General features: G+C 41.7%; 1 protein-coding gene across 2 annotated transcripts; it reads left to right on the top strand.

Moving 5' to 3' along the window:
- The first annotated feature begins 49 nt into the window (after window positions 1-49).
- LOC135678731 (putative disease resistance protein RGA3) lies at window positions 50-21,424 on the top strand. 2 transcript variants are annotated; one of them, XM_065191847.1, is made up of 2 exons: window positions 50-2,547; window positions 18,447-21,424. In XM_065191847.1, exon 1 carries the CDS (start codon window positions 382-384, stop codon window positions 2,398-2,400), a length of 2,019 nt encoding a protein of 672 aa, XP_065047919.1. In that variant the 5' UTR covers window positions 50-381; the 3' UTR covers window positions 2,401-2,547; window positions 18,447-21,424. The 2 variants fall into 2 exon arrangements, with proteins under 2 accessions (XP_065047919.1, XP_065047926.1); XM_065191854.1 differs by lacking the exon at window positions 18,447-21,424 and adding an exon at window positions 4,710-5,301.
- The last annotated feature ends 475 nt before the right edge of the window (window positions 21,425-21,899 follow it).

Genomic DNA, 21,899 nt, shown 5'->3' with positions numbered 1-21,899 from the left:
TGTCTCCATTGGATGTGAAGTAATATGTCTGCACTCCATTGACACCAAGTCAATATGCATAAGCAGTTTCTTCCGATGAATAGAAAGTTTATGAGACAGCAGGAGATAGCAACTCCTCTCGGGTTGCATAGTTAAAGAAAACCGCTATGTAAGAAGAAGAAAGGAATTGTATCGTATGCTGCGTGCGATCCAGGGAAGCAGAAACTTTTTCGTTAACCGCTTTGTAAGAAGAGGAAGAAGAAGAAAGGAATAGTATCGTATGCTGCGTGCAATCCACGGAAGCAGAAACTTTTTCGTTAGTAGCTTGCATCCGCAGCTAACAAATTCCATCCCATCCAAGCGAGAAAGAAAAATAAGGTCGGAGAGGTGCAAAAGACTCGTATGCAACCTGAGATACATCGTCCATTGAACCTCCAGCACCACCATATTCTGACAACAATAATCATGGTTGTCGAGGCACTTCTCTCGTCCTTCTTGGAAATTCTGATCGGCTCAACGAAGAATAGCGTAGTCCGGCAGATAGGTGGTGTCTGGGGTCTGGAGGAGGACCTGGAAAAGCTTGAGAGGACGTTGTTGCGGATTCAATCCATCGTTGGAGATGCAGAGGAGCAGCAGATTAAGGACACTGCCGTCAAAAATTGGTTGACGGCACTCAGGGATGCGGCCTACGCTGCAGAGGACGTTCTCGACGAATTTAATCTCGAAACCCTCAGGAAGAGTAACAGAGCAATCGAGAACAAGATGATGGGCAAGGTCAGTGACTTCTTTTCATCCCATAATCCACTTTATTTTCGATTCAAAATGGCAAGGAAATTGAACGAAGTAGTAAAGAGTATAGATGAGATTGCAGCAGAGAGTCGTAAGTTCAATTTTGCAGTTCGCACACAAGAGCAAACCCCCCCAACTGTACGACAAACACACTCTTATGTCGTGGAATCGGATGTTATTGGTAGAGGCGAGGAGAAGGATGAGATAGTAAAGCTGCTAATAGAACAGCAGGATGAGAATGAGAAGATTGCAGTCCTCCCTATAGTTGGCATGGGAGGATTAGGAAAGACTACCTTAGCTAAACTGATCTACCAAGACAAGCGGGTGGAGAGGCATTTCCAATTGCGTATTTGGGTTTGTGTGGGCTCTGTTTTTGATCTGGGAGAGATTCTTAAAGCGATCATCAGTTCCGCCACTGGGAGACAGAGCGACCTGAAATTTATGGACATGTTACAATGCAGTGTTCGAGATGTATTGGCCGGGAAAAGATATCTGCTTGTGTTAGACGACGTATGGAATGAAGACTCATCGAAGTGGGACGACTTAAAAGCGCTGTTAGCTTGCGGAGGAGACGGAAGCAGAGTTGTTGTGACCACGCGTAGTGATGGAGTGTCGTCCATGATGGGTACGCTCACCACTCACAAGCTGCCATTCCTATCTGAAGAAGATTCATGGGATTTGTTCAGGAGAAGAGCATTTCCAAGCGGACAAGATGATGATAAGCAGCAGCATCAAAATCTGGTGGAGATTGGAAAAGCCATTGTAACAAAGTGTGGGGGATTGCCTCTCGCAGTGAAGGCCCTGGGCAGCATGATGAGCTACCAGAATGATGAAAGGGAGTGGTCTGCTATAAAGGAAAGTAGCATCTGGGCTACCAAAGTCGGTAGTGATATCCTACCTGCACTGCTTCTGAGTTATAATGACTTGCCTTCGCACCTGAAGCGATGCTTCGCCTTCTGTGCCATATTCCCCAAAGATTACGAGATAGAAGTTGACATGTTGATTCGACTGTGGATGGCTCAGGGGTTTATTCCATCGGAAGGAACAGCAGAACCGGAGGTTAAAGGCCACCGAATTTTCATGGAGCTACACAAGAGATGCTTCTTTCAAGATGTACGCCGAGTTAAAGAACGTAGATACGTAGACTTCTTGGGTAATATCATGCATGATTATTTTCGTTGGAGAGATTATGAGTTAGAAGTCAAAGGATATTGCAGTTTGAGAACATGCAAGATGCACGACCTCATTCATGACCTTGCACAACATATATCGGGAGAAGAAGGTGTCGCGTTGCTAGCGCCATACACTGCCACAGAACCAAGGAAGGATGTGCATCACTTGTCCTTACCAGGAACCTACTCGTCTTCCAAAATCCACGAGACGCTGGGGAAATTTCCTGCCCTGCGGACGCTACTGGTACGAGATGCATATTTTGGAAAAGCTGTGGACAACATTTCAAGACCGGCCAAATTAAGAGTGTTAGGATTCCATAATTTAAATGCTACGATGTTGCTAATGTTAGAATATGTGGCCTTTTTATTGAATAAGATATATAATAGAATTGGGTTCCGTTGCGATATTTTAGCCAAGACTAAGTCCATTACGGAACGATTCCTCGGAGTGATCCTGTGAAAGGATAGGAAGAGAGGAGAAAGGGTCTACTCTTCGCACTCCCTGCAGATTCCGCAGCGCGATCGGATTAAAGACGGAGCCTGCAGCAATCTTGGATCACGGTGCTGAGCAGATCAAACAAGATCTCTGAACGGATGGCTTCAAAAGGTACGCATCGTATAATTTGATCTATGTATTGATTTCAAATTCTGGCATATAGGTTAATTCCGCATTATTGACTTAGCATAATTACAGATTTTTATGCTTACAATTGGTATCAGAGCCCGGTTTACCTTTGTTTTCCAAGAACTGCTAAGCAGTAATGGTCACCATCGACCTCGCTGCAAATCTGCGGTTACGCCGAGTAGCGTGACGACATTACAGAACTCCGTCCGTGCGACGGTATCACAGAACTCCGTCCGTGCGACGGCATCACAGAACCCCGGTCGCACACGGCCAGAATCCGTCCATGCGACGGTCGGCCGCACGCAGGCAGATAGCCCAGGCGGCGGCCATGCGTGAGTTGGCCGTGCACAGGCGGCGGCCGCGTGCTGGCAACAGCCACCCGCGGGCAGGAACCGCCGCAGCGGCAGCGGCCGCGCGTGAGCAGTAGCAGCCCCGCGGCGGTAGTGCCGTGGCGGTAGTGGCCGCGCACAGGCGGTCGCTGGCAGCCGCGCACAGGCGGCAGCCCGCAGCCGCGTACTGGCGGCCAAGCCCGCAGCCGCGTACTGGCGGCCAAGCCGCAGGCAGCAGCGGCAGCGGCGATGGCAGATTAGGGTTTTGGCATATTTACGTTTTTGTCCTCGAGGATAGGGTTTTTGAAAATTTACAGTTTTACCCTTTGCAAATATCATAATTACAGTTTATGTTCTGTCAACATATTTACGGTTTTGCCCTCGGGTCTAATTTCTGTCAAATTACAGTTCTGCCATTCGCATATTTTCGATTTATATATCCTATCAAATATTTTCGGTTTTTTATCATTATGAAATTGAGAAATTTAGGTTATATTCTCAATTATAAAATTGATAAATATCATTTATTATAATTATGATTAATTTTAATCATGATTATATTTTTTGATTATTTGATTGGATTTAATTTTGATTAAAAAAAAAACTATAAATTATGGTTTATTTTATGGTTTTCTCATATGAATTATTCATTATATATGTGTTAAATAAAATTAAAATCCAATTATTGTTTTTGGAATTTTTTTATTTTCACATGTATATGTTTGAAATTATCATATGAGTTTTATTAAAGTTCAATAATTATTATGGTTATTTTATTATTGAACTGCTTTACATAAATGTTCAATAATTATTATGGTTATTTATTATTGAACTTCTTAGCATTAAATTTCAATAATTATTATTGTTATTTATTATTGAATTACTTTTTATTAAAGTTCAATAATTATTATGGTTATTTTATTATTGAACTGCTTTACATAAATGTTCAATAATTATTATGGTTATTTATTATTGAACTTCTTAGCATTAAATTTCAATAATTATTATTGTTATTTATTATTGAATTGCTTTGTATTAAAGTTCAATAATTATTATGGTAATTGATTATTGAACTGCTTTATATAAATGTTCAATAATTATTGTTGTTATTTTATTATTGAATTGTTTTACATTATTGTTCAATAATTATTATGGTTATTTATTATTGAATTGTTTTGTATTAATATTCAATAATTATTATTGTTCTTTATTATTGAACTGTTTTGCATTAGTTTTCAATAATTATTATGGTCATTTTATTATTGAATTGCTTAGCAAAAATTAAATAAATTGATGAATATTATTTGTAATTCATTTCCCTAAGTTCTATCTGACTAGTAGTTGCCAAAGTGGCCTAGGATGATAGATTTTTGTGATATGAATTACAATAAAAGCTTTATCATTTATAGGACATTTTTATTTTATATCATGGCATTAGTCTTGAAGCCACCAAAGTGACCTGGACTAATGACTTATAAAATAATATTAAAGAATTAGTCCTAAATGATATTAAAGAAATAATATTCATAATGGCACATATAATTATGAGATTTAGATAATCCCAAAGGAGAATCTAATTCAAATAATTATGTGATGGGGTAGGATGATACTCTTTTAGATATCCTTGCAGTTTAGGGTTGTATACCCAAAGGTAACAATACCTATTCCTCAAGGATGGTATCAGTCCTCCAAAATATTCTTGAGTGAACACTAGATATGTCAATATTTCACCCAAAGGTGTAATATAGATGATATCAATAGTTCATCAATTTTTGACAAACTCAAAGCATTAATGTTGTTATATATCTTTTGCAGTGGTACTTCCGCATATATACTCATATGCTTCAAGTGTCCCTGTACTTTCTGGATCAAATTATTCAGAATGGTTAGAGCATGTGCAATTCACACTGGGTGTATTAGATCTTGATCTAGCATTACTTATTAAAAAGCATGCAGACTTGACTGATGAAAGTACTGTTGGGAAATCATAGGGGGGGCGACATCATATGCGCAGCGGAAGAACAAGAAAACAAAAATCCCCAATTCCCAAAAAGATGTTCATCGTCGTGCGAAGATTGGTGCGCAAAATCCGCAAAAACACAAAACTGCGTATAGAGATTGTGTTACCTAGGGAGATCGTATATCCCTGTTTCCTTGCAGATCCTTAGGAGAGGGTGAAGGAGGTCAAGCGTCCTCCTCTCTAGCGGTGATCCACACAGCAGGGTTGCGACGACGCTCCTCAAAACTCCAGGCCTACTCTGAGGGGGAGAGGGAGAGGAGAATAGGAAGGGCAAGCAAAGACTCTAGCCTATGAGGCTGTGAATCCCTCCTATTTATAGAGATCCCGTGTCAAAACCCTAATGGGTCCTTTCCCTAGTGGGTATTGGATCTACATCCAATAAGACAAGGGCTCCGTCGGATATCTCATATCCGAACCTCTACTCATCGCAATGCCTACCATATGTGTGTGACCCTCTAGGCCCAATATCGAGCTGGCCGTGAGTCATACCTGTCAGAACTCCTTCTAACTCAGTGAATTATTATCTCTGTAATAATTCACTCGACTCATCGACTACGGAAGTACTAGGCCACTACGCCGTAGTCCCCAAACGATACAGGGGAATCCAATCCATTGGACCTGTCTGTCCTCAGTTACCATGTACCTATAGTCCCTCATCCATCTAATATCCCAGAGACCGTATATCGAGCATGGTGCTGTCAGACCCATACGGTTTCTACTCGAGTCTCGCTCTAATCGGATTCTCCCGGAGAACTCTTTCTCTCTCAACCCGAATGACCCTGGCCAGGGATTTGTCTGAGCAAGAACACATGGGATATTCCTCTCATGATACCGAGAGTGGATGATCCTCTATCGACACTCAATAGCCCTCGTAAGGTCGACTACCACTCCCAATGACCAGCTGTACTAGATCTGGGAACAGCCAAACCTATAAGTCTGGTATCAAAGAGTGGAGCACTCATACAGGACATCCTTGGTGTCTCAAGTCTAAGAACCAGATACACCACTAGGACTACGGAATCGTTGTCTGACAATAAGGCATCATCAACCATCCAGCATTCCGTAAGCGGATCAATCAATGAACTCATTCTCCAATGAGCACCTGTACTGTATCCCTAGTGTCCCTACACGAGTAGCTATGAGACCAGCTGCATCCATCATATGGACGGGTATACAGCACACCAGTCTATCCGGTTATCACGATGTCCCTCTCGAGTAACCTATGACCGGGATTATTTAGGATATGTGTTTAAAGGTGAATCGATCTCATTATCGTGATCTCATCACGATCCGATTCCCATTGCACAAATCCAAGGACATCACAATATATATGCATTTATGCAATAGTTATAAAGTGATATACGCCAAAATATAATAAGCAAAAAGATTATATATCAAGTCACACGTGCCATCACTCACGTGATTGGCTTGCTGGGCACCTATGACTAGCAATCTCCCACTTGACCTAAAGCCAATCACCTATGTGTCTGATCCCCATCAGACCCCTGTGACGCTCAAAGACAATCTGAGACAATGGCTTTGTTAGTGGATCTGCAATGTTATCTTCGGATGGAACTCTTTCCACTGCTACATCTCCTCGGGTTACGATCTCTCTTATAAGCTGGAACCTCCTCAGAACACTTCTGATAAGACCCGGGTTCCCTTATTTGAGTAATCACCCCATAGTTGTCGCAATATAAGGAAGTCGACTTGTCGCTATCTGTATCGACTCCCAAATCTGTGATGAACTTCTTCACCCAGACTCCCTCCTTTGCTGCATCTGATGCAGCAATGTACTCCGCCTCTGTGGTCGAGTCAGCAGTGGTATCTTGCTTGGAACTCTTCCAGCACACTGCTCCTCTATTCAAGGTGTACACATACCCTGAATTCGACTTGCTATCATCGACATCAGACTAAAAACTTGAGTCAGTGTAGCCTTCAACCTTAAGGCTATTACCTCCATATACTAGTAAAAGATCCTTAGTCCTTCTCAAGTACTTAAGGATACACTTTACTGCTTTCCAGTGCTCCAAGCCTGGATCCGCCTGATACCTGCTCGTGACACTCAGAGCATGCGCTATATCAGGCCTAGTACATAGCATGGCATACATGATAGACCCTATTGCTGAGGCATAAGGTATCATATCCATGTTCGCCCTTTCTTCTGGAGTCTTTGGGGACATACTCGTAGAAAGCGATATCCCATGTCTCATCGGTATGAGACCTCTTTTGGAAATTTCCATGTCAAACCTTTTGACAATAGTTTCTATGTACCTGGACTGGGACAAGCCAAGCATCCTTTTGGATCTATCTCTATAGATTCTAATCCCCAAGATATAAGATGCTTCTCCTAAGTCCTTCATAGAGAAGTGTCTAGATAACCAAGCCTTTATTGTGGATAGCATTCCTATGTCATTCCCAATGATGAGGATGTCATCCACATATAACACCAAAAAGCTAATAGCGCTCCCACTTACCTTTCTGTATACACAAGGCTCATCTTCGTTCTTAACGAAGTCATAAGATCTGATTGCCTCATCAAATCTTATGTTCCAACTTCAGGAAGCTTGCTTTAGTCCATAAATGGATCTAAGCAACCTACACACCTTATCTGGGCAGTTCTTGGACACGAATCCCTCAGGTTGCATCATATACACCTCCTCCTCTAGGTTCCCGTTGAGGAATGCGGTTTTCACATCCATCTGCCAGATCTCATAATCATAGTGTGCTGCAATAGCCAATAGAATTCTGATGGATTTTAGTATTGCTACGGGTGAGAAAGTTTCGTCGTAGTCAACACCTTGCCTTTGACGATACCCCTTAGCCACTAGCCTTGCTTTATAGGTCTCTACCTTTCCATCTACTCCGATCTTTTTCTTAAAGATCCACTTGCAACCGATGGGTACAATACCTTCGGGTGCATCAACTAGGTTCCAAACCTTATTGGAGTACATAGAATCCATCTCAGAATTCATGGCTTCTTTCCACTTCCCGGAGTCTATACTCATAATAGCCTCCTCGTAGGTCTGAGGATCAATATCCTCTACATCCTCTGCTCTAATATGTCCCACATATCTCTCAGGAGGATGGGATACTCTATCAGACCTGCGTAAAGTTGAAACTTGTGTATTAGATACCTGAACAGACTCGGGCTGTAGAGTGGTGCTTGAGCTTGGTTCCCTAACTTCGCTCAACTCTATCATTCTCCCACTGTCTCCGCCAAGAATGTGTTCCTTCTCAAGGAACACTGCTCTCTTAGCTACAAAGACCTTTTGGTCCTCGAGATGATAGAAGTAATACCCACAAGTTTCCTTGGGGTATCCCACAAATTTACATCGCCCTGTCCTTGATTCTAACTTATCGAGGTTGTGTCTTTTAACATGGGCAGAGCAGCCCCAAATCTTAACTACTTTAAGATCAGGCTTCTTCCCTTTTCATATCTCATATGGTGTAGACACCACCGACTTAGTTGGAACTCTGTTCAGAAGGTAAGCTGCGGTTTCTAGGGCATATCCCCAGAATGAGATGGGTAGGTCAGCGAAACTCATCATGGACCGTACCATATCTAATAATGTACGATTTCTCCTTTCAGAGACACCATTGAGCTGAGGTGTATAAGGAGGTGTCCATTGGGATAATATCCCATGGTCCTTGAGGAAGTGAGTAAACTCTGTACTTAAGTACTCACCTCCTCGATCTGATCGAAGAGTTTTGATACTCTTTCCAGTTTGGTTCTCCACCTCATTCTTATACTCTCTGAATTTCTCAAAGGCCTCGGACTTGTACTTCATTAAGTACACATATCCATACCTTGAGAAATCATCAGTAAATGTAATGAAGTAGGAGTAACCTCCAATGGCATGAGTTGACATGGGTCCACATACATCACTATGTATGAGTTCCAACAACTCAGTGGCTCTCTCTCCAGTTCCACTAAATGGAGAGTTGGTCAGTTTTCCACGAATGCAAGGCTCACAAGTTGCATATGACACATGGTCGAATGGATCTAGATATCCATCATTTAGCAACTTTTGAATCCTTCTTTCATGGATGTGACCTAGCCTACTATGCCACAGGTATGCACTGTTCAACTCATCTCGTTTCCTTTTGGACACATTTATATTCATGATATGTGGAGTGGTGTCTAACATAAATAAACCATTATGCAATGTTCCTTTCGTGATGATCTTATCATCTAATAATATCGAACAACCATTGTTCTCAAAAACAAATTTATATCCACTAACTGTTAAACATGAAATGGAGATAATGTTTTTGATAATAGAAGGAACAAAATAACATGCATCTAATGCAATAAAAGCTCCACTAGGCAGATGTAGGGCGACCTCGCCAACAGCTAATACAACAACTTTTGCTCCATTACCCATCTTGAGGTCCATCTCGCCTCTCTCTAGTCTCCTAGGCCTTGCCAGAACCTGCAACGAATTGCATATATGATAAGCACTACCGGTATCTAATACCCATGTGTTATCATAAGAGTCTGACAAATGGAGACTGATCATGAATGTACCTGAAGCTTCATCAAGCTTTTGTTTCGCCCTTTCTGCAAGGTACTCTTTGCAGTTTCTCTTCCAGTGCCCATCTTTATCACAGTGGAAGCACTGGCCTTTGTCCTTTGTTGGGTCTTTCTTAGCAACCTTTGCTTTACCTTGTTTGCCCTTGCCCTTTCCCTTCTTAAGGGACCTTTCTGCTTTCCTTTTCTTTCTGGTCTCACCAGTGTAGAGAACTGGCTTCTCTTTCTTAATAGTACTCTCTGCCTCCCTCAACATATTGAGGAGCTCTGGGAGAGTCACCTCAAGCTTGTTCATATTAAAGTTCATTATGAACTGTGAAAAGGAATCTGGTAGGGACTGAAGCACAATGTCCACACACAAGTTATCCTCTAGGACCATTCCTAGACTTGTGAGTTTCTCTATCCACTCAATCATCTTTAGGACATGGTTCTGAACCGGTGTCCCTTCAGTCATCCTAGCGCGGAAAAGGCTCTTGGATATCTCATATCGTTGAGTCCTTCCCTGTTCCTCAAACAATTTACGGACATGTAGGAGAATGGATCTGGCATCCATCTTTTCATGTTGTCTCTGTAACTCTGGAGTCATAGAGCCCAACATATAGCACTGAGCAAGAGTGGAGTCATCAATGTACTTCACGTAGCGAGCGATCTCATCCTCGCTTGCCCCTTCTTCGGGCGTAGGCATCACTGTATCAAGGACGTACACGATTTTCTCCGCTGTGAGAACAATTCTCAAGTTACGGAGCCAATCCGTATAATTTGGACCAGTGAGGCGGTTGACATCAAGTATGCCACGTAAGGGATTTGAAAGCGACATTTTTGAAAATAAAGATGTAGCAAAAATGAATAACATGCAGATTTTGCAAGAAATAAACTATCAAGATATGGACTTCTATCTTAATATGCTCCCACTATTTTACTAACGAGTCACGCGATACCCTCAGCACGTGAAACGGAAGTCTCCGGCAGACTTCTAGTGGGGATCAGGATCCAATCAGCGTCTTAGTGTAACCTCGAGGGACTCGACCAATCACACTAAGCCTAAAAGGTAGACAACTCTTGCCGATCACAACTCCTTGTGATTCCCGTCCTGTTCGGCCTCCGAATCACCATGGCCTCGAGGGACTCGACCAACCATGATGCTCGGTTAAGTCAACACCTTCGTTACAAGATGAGTCTGATTTGATGATATACCCTCGAGGGACTCGACCAAGCATATCATGCCCTCAGGTCACCGGTGACATCTCTATGTCGTAAGCAAGATAGCGAATCGCGATATAGGTGAGTCTCGAGGGACTCGACCAACTCAACCTACACCGGGATTCGGTTCCTACTCATAACGATGGAAGGCCACGTGGGTCAATCTAATTGCCTCACGTTTACCGACTTAATTTTATCGAGAGATGTTTCTATGATTTGGTCTCCTAATATGACATGTCACACATATACATATTTAATATATATCTACATCGCATGCAAATATATATACATATCTAGTATGTGTATAAGCAATCACACCAGATGATCATGGACCACAACCTAATATGATTAGGCCCGAGCCAGTAGGCCTAATCACTCACATCAAGATCTATGTGTGCAACGGTGCATCTCCATGCCTTGTGATCGTCCATCTCGTCCTCGTCGGTTCCGTCGACATCTTGATGCATCTCCATGCATCACGATCGTCCGTCTCGTGGGTCCCGCTATGGCTTCCACGCTCCCGCTGCGCCTCCTCATGTGATTACAACTTAATCATAGGCACGCAGGCCCGACAATAAACGAGAAATATAATGGAGGTTCGCAGACCTCAATAATAATAATCACAAGTACACACATCACACGGTCCATGATCATCCGTCCACTCATCATACATCACATGTATAAATAATTATCATCATGTAGGACTACTAGATAATAATAAAAATAATAATCAACTAAACCTTTTAATTAATTAATATTTTCTGAAATCAGGGATATATAGGGAATTTCTCAATTCCTAAGGGTATTTTCATAATTTGGACAAAAGACAGAAACTGGAATTTCTCAAATTCCGAGGGGGCAAAACTGTCTTTTTGCCCAGAAAACCCTAATGCCCTTCTCCCCCTTGCTGCTGCGCCGCCGCCGCCGCCACCCTGCTGGCGGCGGCCTGTGCGGCGAGGGCGAGGGCACTGCCGTCGCCTGCAGGTGGCACGCCCGCTGGGGTCGCTGCCGCTGCAGGTGGGCGCCCCCGCGGGCGTCGCCGCCTTCGCGGGCGGTTCTGCCCGCGAGTCAGCGCCCGCAGGTGGTGCTGTCTCGCTGGCGGCAGCCCCTGCAGGGTTTTTGCCCGTGGGAGCAGCGGCCACAGGCGCCGCTGCCCTGCGGTGCCTCAGCCCGCGCTGCTGCCCCGCGGCGCCTCTGCCCGCGGGCTCAGTGGCCGCAGGCGCTTCTACCGAGCGGGCTGCCAGCCCCGCCGGCCGCAAGCCTGCTGCAAGCAGACCGCCGGCCGGCTGCTGCAGGCACAGCGCTTGCGCATGCGCCGGCGCTGTGCTGCCTGGTTGCGGCTGGCTGCAGGCATGCAGATCGAGGGCAGCAACTGTTGCTGCCCTTCCTTGCTTTTGCGTCAACGATTTTGACGTCAATATTCTTCCTAAACACAACACACGCAGTTCAAAAACCAATCATTCGCACGAACAACCTGGCTCTGATACCACTGTTGGGAAATCATAGGGGGGGCGACATCATATGCGCAGCGGAAGAACAAGAAAACAAAAATCCCCGATTCCCAAAAAGATGTTCATCGTCGTGCGAAGATTGGTGCGCAAAATCCGCAAAAACACAAAACTGCGTATAGAGATTGTGTTACCTAGGGAGATCGTATATCTCTGTTTCCTTGCAGATCCTTAGGAGAGGGTGAAGGAGGTCAAGCGTCCTCCTCTCTAGCGGTGATCCACACAGCAGGGTTGCGACGACGCTCCTCAAAACTCCAGGCCTACTCTGAGGGGGAGAGGGAGAGGAGAATAGGAAGGGCAAGCAAAGACTCTAGCCTATGAGGCTGTGAATCCCTCCTATTTATAGAGATCCCGTGTCAAAACCCTAATGGGTCCTTTCCCTAGTGGGTATTGGATCTGCATCCAATAAGACAAGGGCTCCGTCGGATATCTCATATCCGAACCTCTACTCATCGCAATGCCTACCATATGTGTGTGACCCTCTAGGCCCAATATCGAGCTGGCCGTGAGTCATACCTGTCAGAACTCCTTCTAACTCAGTGAATTATTATCTCTGTAATAATTCACTCGACTCATCGACTACGGAAGTACTAGGCCACTACGCCGTAGTCCCCAGACGATACAGGGGAATCCAATCCATTGGACCTGTCTGTCCTCAGTTACCATGTACCTATAGTCCCTCATCCATCTAATATCCCAGAGACCGTATATCGAGCATGGTGCTGTCAGACCCATACGGTTTCTACTCGAGTCTCGCTCTAATCGGATTCTCCCGGAGAACTCTTTCTCTCTCAACCCGAATGACCCTGGCCAGGGATTTGTCTGAGCAAGAACACATGGGATATTCCTCTTATGATACCGAGAGTGGATGATCCTCTATCGACACTCAATAGCCCTCGTAAGGTCGACTACCACTCCCAATGACCAGCTGTACTAGATCTGGGAACAACCAAACCTATAAGTCTGGTATCAAAGAGTGGAGCACTCATACAGGACATCCTTGGTGTCTCAAGTCTAAGAACCAGATACACCACTAGGACTACGGAATCGTTGTCTGACAATAAGGCATCATCAACCATCCAGCATTCCGTAAGCGGATCAATCAGTGAACTCATTCTCCAATGAGCACCTGTACTGTATCCCTAGTGTCCCTACACGAGCAGCTATGAGACCAGCTGCATCCATCATATGGACGGGTATACAGCACACCAGTCTATCCGGTTATCACGATGTCCCTCTCGAGTAACCTATGACCGGGATTATTTAGGATATGTGTTTAAAGGTGAATCGATCTCATTATCGTGATCTCATCATGATCCGATTCCCATTGCACAAATCCAAGGACATCACAATATATATGCATTTATGCAATAGTTATAAAGTGATATACGCCAAAATATAATAAGCAAAAAGATTATATATCAAGTCACACGTGCCATCACTCACGTGATTGGCTTGCTGGGCACCTATGACTAGCAAGTACTGCAGAACAAGTTAAATGAAATGAAGGCTTGGGAAAGATCTGATAGGCTTAGTTTAATGTTCATAAGAATGACAATTGCAAATAACATAAAGACTTCATTACCGATTGCAACTAGCGCAAAGGAATATTTAAAAGTTATTGAAGACAGATTTAAATCTGCTGATAAGTCATTGGCTGGCACATTGATGAAAGAACTGACTACGGCTCAGTATGATGGTACTCGAGGAATTCAGGATCATATCCTCAATATGGCCGACAAAGCTGCAAAACTTAAAACATTAGGCATGAATGTTGATGAATCTTTCCTCGTGCAATTTATTCTTAATTCTCTTCCTTCTCAGTTTGGCCCATTCAAGATTCACTATAATACAAATAAGGATAAGTGGAACTTGAATGAGTTGACTAGCATGTGTGTTCAGAAAGAATTGAGATTAAGGCAGGAAAATTCATATAATGTTATGACGACTACTTAAGGAGGAGGTAATAAGAAAAGAAAGTTGAAGCATCATCCATCAAAGAGATTTGCTAAGTCTGGAAATGTTAAACAGACTAATGAAAAGAAAGCCTTTACTGTAAAGTGCTTCTTTTGTGGCAAGAAAGGACATGTGAAGAAGGATTGCATTAAACGCAAGACTTGGTTCAAAAAGAAAGGTATTAACTCGACCTTTGTATGTTTCGAATCAAACATTACAGAAGTTCCTTCTAACACTTGGTGGATAGATTCCGGTGCTTCAACTCATGTTACAAATAACATGCAGGGATTCCTTTCAATTCGGAAACCAAAAGAACATGAAAGATTCATTATTATGGGAAATCGTCTTAAAGCGAAAGTGATATCAATGGGAACTTATCGTCTACGCTTAGAGACGGGTCACTTGATGGATCTTGTTGACACATGTTATGTCCCTACAATTTCTAGAAATTTGATTTCTCTTTCTAGAATTGATGAGTTGGGATATTGTATTTCTTTTGGTAGTGGCAAACTCAGCATATTTTACGATTCAATAAAAGTTGGTTCTGGAATTCTGTGTGATGGTTTGTACAGAATTAATTTGGATCTTGAGTTTGCAAAGACACTAATGACCCTGCAATCAAATGTTGGATTAAACATAGTTTCAATAATGAAAGATCTTCCATATTGTAGCATAGACGATTGGGGCATATCTCCAAGGAAAGAATTGAAAGATTAGTGAAGGATAATATTTTGGAACATTTAGACTTCACTGGTTTTGATATTTGTATATATTGCATTAAGGGAAAGCAAACTAAACAAATAAAGAAAAATGCCACAAGAAGTAAAGAACTCCTTGAGATTATTCATACTGATATCTGCGGACCACTCCATATTCCTTGTTTTAGTGGAGAAAAATATTTCATCACATTTATAGATGATCTGTCCAGATATGGCAAAGTTTATCTAATACATGAAAAGTCTCAAGCCGTTGATACTCTTGAAGTATACATAAATGAGGTTGAGAGACAATTAGATAGAAAAGTTAAAATTGTCAGATCTGATAGAGGTGGTGAATTTTATGGCAGATATGATGGATCTAGTCAGAATATTGGTCCTTTTGCTAGATTCCTAGAACAACGGGGTATTTGTGCTCAATATGCATTACCAGGTGTGCCACAGCAGAACGGTGTTGCTGAAAGGCGAAATCGTACTCTGATGGATATGGTTAGGAGCATGATGAGTTACTCCTCTGTACCTGAGTCGATGTGGGGTGAAGCTCTTAGGACAGCTATGTACATCTTGAACAGGGTTCCTAGCAAGTCAGTTTCATCGACTCCTTTTGAGTTATGGACTGGTAGGAAACCCAGTCTGAGACATCTACATATATGGGGGTGTCCTGCAGAGATAAGAGTATTCAATCCACATGAAAAGAAATTGGAGCCAAGAACTATTTCAGGATATTTTATTGGTTATCCAGAAAAATCCAAGGGATACAGATTTTATTGCCCTAATCATAGTATGAGAATAGTAGAATCTGGTAATGCAAAATTCCTAGAAAATGGCGAAATTAATGGGAGTGAAAAATCTCGAAGGATTAATTTTGATATTGAGGAGATTCAGGTTAATTCTCCCATATCATCTCCTGTCCGAGAGATTGTTGTTCCTCAAATCAATGAGAGTATTGATGAGGGTGAACAACAAAATAACATCCAAGAACTCTCACATGATGTTGATGTCGCCGCTGATGATCTTGTAGAACAATCACAATTGGCAGATTTGAGAAGATCTCAAAGGAAAAGGAAACATGCCATTTCTGATGATTATGTTGTATATCTACAAGAATCAGATTATGATATAGGAATAAAAAGAGACCCCTTATCGTTTTCACAAGCCATAGAAAGTAACGATTCTGAAAAATGGTATGATGCAATGAAAGAAGAGTTAAAATCAATGGTACAGAATGATGTCTGGGATCTCGTTGAATTGCCCAATGATTGTAAAAGAGTCGGTTGTAAATGGGTCTTTAAGACAAAACGCGACTCAACGGGCAATATCGAACGATATAAAGCCAGACTTGTGGCCAAAGGTTTTTCTCAGAAGGAATGCATCGACTATAATGAGACTTTTTCTCCTGTTTCTAAAAAGGACTCATTAAGAATCGTTATGGCATTAGTAGCTCATTATGATCTTGAGTTGCATCAGATGGATGTGAAAACGGTATTTCTGAACGGGGATCTGGATGAGGAAATCTATATGGAACAACCTGAAGGATTCATAGAAAAGGGAAAAGAAAGTTGGGCTTGTAAACTTAAGAAATCCATTTATGGCCTTAAACAAGTTTCCAGACAATGGTATATAAAGTTTCATAATACCATTACTTCCTTCGGATTTAAGGAAAACACTGTTGATCAGTGTATATACCTGAAGGTAAGTGGGAGCAAGTTTATTATATTGGTCTTATATGTGGATGATATTTTACTTGCCAGTAGTGATCTTGGTTTATTGCACGAAACCAAGATATTTCTCAACAAGAACTTTAAGATGGTTGATATGAATGAGGCATCCTATGTCATTGGCATTGAGATATTCAGGGATAGATCTCAAGGATTATTAGGATTGTCTCAAAAAGGATATATTGATCGTATCTTGGAGAGATTTAATATGCAGCTTTGCTCAACCAATGATGTGCCTATTACTAAAGGTGAAAAATTCAGTCAAAACCAGTGCCCTAGAAATGACTTAGAAAAGAATCAAATGAAGAATATTCCTTATGGATGCGTAGTTGGAAGTCTACTATATGCTCAAACTTGTACAAGACCAGATATCAGTTTTGCAGTTGCAATGCTGGGTAGATATCAAAGCAACCCAGGAATGGAACATTGGAAAGCTGCAAAGAAAGTAATGAGATATCTACAAGGGACAAAAGATTATATGCTCACATACAGGAGATCTGATCAGCTTGAAGTAACTGGATATTCAGATGCTGATTTTGCAAATTGCCTCGACAGCAGGAAGTTCACTTCAGGATTTGTATTTATGTTAGCTGGTGGGGCAATCTCTTGGAAAAGTGCAAAGCAATCGCTTATTGCATCATCAACAATGGAAGCTGAATTTGTGGCATGCTTTGAGGCCACAAATCAAGCTTTATGGCTGCGAAATTTTATCTCAGGACTTGGTGTGGTCGACTCAATTACCAAGCCGCTGAAGATATTTTGTGATAACACCGTAGCAGTTTTCTTCTCTAAGAATGACAAGTACTCTAGTGGTTCCAAGCACATTGAGTTAAAGTACTTGGTGGTTAGAGAAAGAGTCCAGAAACAGCAAGTGTCAATTGAGAACTTGAGCACCACTATGATGATTGCTGATCCATTGACAAAAGCCTTATAGTGCAAAATATTCAAAGAACATGTTCTTAGAATGGGGCTTGTGAGCAAGTCATAAAGGATATGGTGATGCATGTTTATGTGGATGCTATTATTGACATTTTAACTTAATTAAAGTTATCTGTTTCTGCTATCCTGTTTACATTTATGTTTATGCATATTATGGTTGAATGTAATAACAAGATTGTCTTGACAAGACAAATTACAGGGGTCATTATGGACTATGTTAGGAAAGACTAACAATGTTGTGGTACATAGAAGGGAGTATGACATTGATGAAATACAACCGTTATGACTCGCATTGATAGTTGGACTTAATATAGTATTATTGTGATTATTGGACTTATTGGCTTATTTTTAAAACATGGCCATGTATAAAATGCTTTTCAAAATTTTTTGGAATCCAATTAGATAAAATTGTTTTCAAACAAATTTTGTTTTGTTTGTTTTGATTTTGTATCTCTTTTATATCTTATCAATTAATGGGCCAAGTGGGAGAATGTTAGAATATGTGGCGTTTTTATTGAATAAGATATATAATAGAATTGGGTTCCGTTGCGATATTTTAGCCAAGTCCATTACGGAACGATTCCTCGGAGATATCCTTGATGGGAGGAAATCTTCTGAGAAAGGGTGTTAGAGCGTTATAACGTCGCATCTCTCCGTTGAGGAATTTAGTTATTCTCCTCGACTCTCTCCCCAAAACTCTCTCCCCAAATCCATCAATTTGAGTGATCGGATAGGAAGAGAGGAGAAAGGGTCTACTCTTCGCACTCCCTGCAGATTCCGCAGCGCAATCGGATTAAAGACGGAGCCTGCAGCAATCTTGATCACGGTGCTGAGCAGATCAAAGGATGGCTTCAAAAGGTACGCATCGTATAATTTGATCTATGTATTGATTTCAAATCCTGGCATATAGGTTAATTCCGCATTATTGACTTAGCATAATTACAGATTTTTATGCTTACAGCTAAATCTAGCACAACATCTCAAGCATGTCAGATTCCTGGACATTTCTTACTCTAAAATAGCGGAGTTACCTGAAGCTATCACCACGCTGCTCAACTTGCAGACGTTGAAGCTTTCTGGATGTCGACAGCTACGTAAGTTACCAAGTAAGATGAAGAAAATGAGTAATCTCAGGCATCTCTTTCTCGATGAATGTACGGAGCTGAGGGACATGCCCGAAGGCCATCTCAGGGGAGATTAAGCTGCTTGCACACATTGTCAAAATACATCGTGGGTGTTGGTGCTGGGAGAGGAATAGGACAGCTAAAGGAGTTAAACCTTTCAGGCAAACTAGAGATATATGGCCTGGGAAAAGTGAGAGATGCTGCAAATGCAAGAGAAGCTAATCTCCATTCTAAACGAGACCTACACTCTTTGGCACTATGTTGGGGAGTTGTCGAATGGACCGAGGAAGAATCACTTTCCGAGAATGTTGAGACGAGAGCTGAGAATAGCGAGGCGTTATTGGAAGCACTGGCACCACCCGACGGCATAAAGGTCTTATCGATCTGGGGCTACGGAGGAGTCAGGTTTCCGACGTGGTCATCAGATGAGCAATTGTTGAGTCGGTACCAGCTGCTGGTGGAGATTCATCTCGGTGGATGCAGAAATTGCCATCATCTCCCTTCGTTTTGGCTGCTGCCCTCGCTCGAGGTGCTATGTTTAAAACATATGGATTCCCTGAAGCATATCATCCGTGGTGAAGGTGGAGGTGATTGCAGAGAACAAACATTCCCGGCATTGAAAAGGCTGGTTCTGGAGGGGATGCCAAGCTTGGAGCAATGGTGGGAGGTGGAGGGTGGCGGAGCAGTGGAGGAGGGGAAGTGCTTCCCGCACCTTGTTGAGCTAAGAATCTCAGAGTGCTCGAAGTTGGGATCAATGCCACGGTTGCCTTCCCTCAAATTTCTGGGTATGCCGAGCGGCAACAGGATGTTGTTGGGATCGATTGAGAACCTGAGCACATTAGCCGTCCTCTTGATTTACGCTGATAGTGCAACTGTAGATGGCGAGACACGTTTTACCTTTCCTCGTGATCTACAGTTCCTTGAAGAATTACGTATCGTTGGACGCAACGAGATCGAGATACAGGGAGAGGACACGAAGGCATCATGGAGTATAGGGCTTCGACGATTGAATGCTGTTAACTGCGATTGGTTGTTCTCATGAAGGCGGTCCATGTTTTGGAAAAGCCTCGTCTCCATTCACACTCTGACAATCGATTCTTGTGAAGATCTGAGGACGTTCCCTGAGGAGTTTCAAGGCTTGAAGTCCTTGAAATCATTAGTTGCAATGGATTGTGGCAACCTGATTGATTTCTCGCCTGCACTTCCATCATCATCAACAACAATACCAATTGGACTCCCACCGGAGCTAGAAGATCTTTGCATCATTGAATGTGGGAGATTGAGAAAAATGCCTAGGTGCCCCACGTCCCTCAAAAGACTCAATATTCTTGATTGCATAGGTCTAACTTCATTAACAGAAGACATTGGTCAGCTCACCTCTCTCGAGAGTTTATTAATTGATGATTGTCCAAACCTACTGTCCTTGCCGCTTGAACTACAACAACTCACGATGCTTCATCGGGTGCATATCGAGGTTTGCCCGAAGCTTAAATCATTACCCCAAGATTTGTGGCAGTATCTCTCCGGCCTCCGATCCTTAATGATTCTGAAATGTCCAATCTTGGAGAAACAATTCACAAAAAAAAAAAAGAGGAGGGAAGGCATCTAAGTGTCACGCATTCCAGAATCAACAATTATGGAAGGTAGCAAAGCTTTCTCTTTTAATTAGCATTTAAATTTTAGTGCATGCAAAAGTTGCCTATGAGATTAATCACAATATTGTTATCATAATAACTCTTAAAATATATCAATGCAAATTAAAGTTTCAACTAATAGTTAGTCTGGAGGAGGGGACAAGTTGGTTCAATAAAATCCCAAGTAAACTAGTGAACACTTGGGTAAGAGGCAGAAAGACAGATTTTGAGGATTTGATTTTAATACTTTGCAGTGATTTGACAATATATTTACCAATCAAACTAGCTAGCACATTCATAGATGGTAAAGTTGGATTAAGAAAATAGTTTATCTTCTTTTTTTTTTTATGATAAGCATACATTAATTCTTAGTTTAAATACTGATTATTTACCCGAAAACAGGTTTTAACAATTGTAAAGTAAAAAATCTTTTTAAGGGATTGTAGATGCTATCACTTCATTGGTTGTATGAAATTATTTCAAAATTCAATACTTTTAATTTTTAAATTGGTACATTGTATTCGGTCACATGAATGTCTAGGGACAATCATGAAGTGCCATTCTGTTTTCATGTTCATAGATGATATCACTTTATTGATTGTACAAATTTTTTTGAAGTTTTAATACTTCTATTTTAAAAAATATATATATATTTTTTCAAATTCTAAAAATAACATCAGTATGTTGAGCATGGAGTAGGGTGACATTGCACATACAAATGGTAATAAATCTTCTGAATGTTTGATGCTTCATGTGTCTTTTTGGGTTACGGCTGCTTAATTGTTTCTAGATATCTTTTACTGTGAAACTGTTGATATATTGCAGGAACTACATTCCAGCATTATGCACTGAAGCATGGAAATAGACTCGAAGACTCTGTACAACAGGGTTGAAGAAATCTCATATGCTATGCAGTTAGGAAAATCTCATTCGTTATGCTTATCGGTTTCTACGTAATAGTCTTTGGAATATATATATGTATAGCATGAAGATAATAGGGTGACAATAGTCGCCCTGGTTGTTCGAGAAGAGGTTGACCTTCTCATCTTGATCTTTTGATTCACGTCCATGTTGTCTTGTTGGTGAGTGTTTTAAACAATTGTATCAATAATCATGACAAACCCTAAACATTGGTAGGGACACCGAAGTTCTGATCCTTTTACATGCGCATAATTTTTATATTTGTGATTCAAATAGGTTTCATAACGAGTAGAAATTGGAGTCGTAAATCTTGTAGTGACTACAGCATACAACATCGAACTAACATGTAAAAAGGGTTTATCTTTTTATCTATTTTGACAAAAGCCTCACCACTCTTCTTTTTCTCTCCACAATCGAATAGTTCGGAGGAAGAAGAGCTTTCATCTTCAAAAAGAGGACGTCAATTGCATGAATACAGCGTGATGAGCTAGCAAAACTTTCCATGGACAAGAAAACAAGGCATCGTGGAACACAGAAGCAAGCAGTGATGTCAAGAAAAGATTACATATCTCGGAGGTGTCATTTCGACTTGTCTGCCCTCACTGTCATCTAGCTTTTAGTTTATGCAGTGCAGATACAAACCAAAACTAGGATCCATGCACAAAGCTCCTATATTATGATCAGCACCTGCACCAGATGCAAAATATCATATAGTTCTTCAGTTTTTAGGCTGCT

This window comes from Musa acuminata, chromosome BXJ1-1, assembly GCF_036884655.1.
Source record: "Musa acuminata AAA Group cultivar baxijiao chromosome BXJ1-1, Cavendish_Baxijiao_AAA, whole genome shotgun sequence".
NCBI lineage: Eukaryota > Viridiplantae > Streptophyta > Magnoliopsida > Zingiberales > Musaceae > Musa > Musa acuminata.
The sequence above is the reverse complement of the archived record's forward strand: the minus strand, read 5'-3'. Positions and strand labels throughout refer to the sequence as shown.

Coding starts and splice junctions, on each gene's coding strand:
- LOC135678731 (XM_065191847.1), top strand. CDS start 382: ATGCAACCTGAGATACATCGTCCATTGAACCTCCAGCACCACCATATT.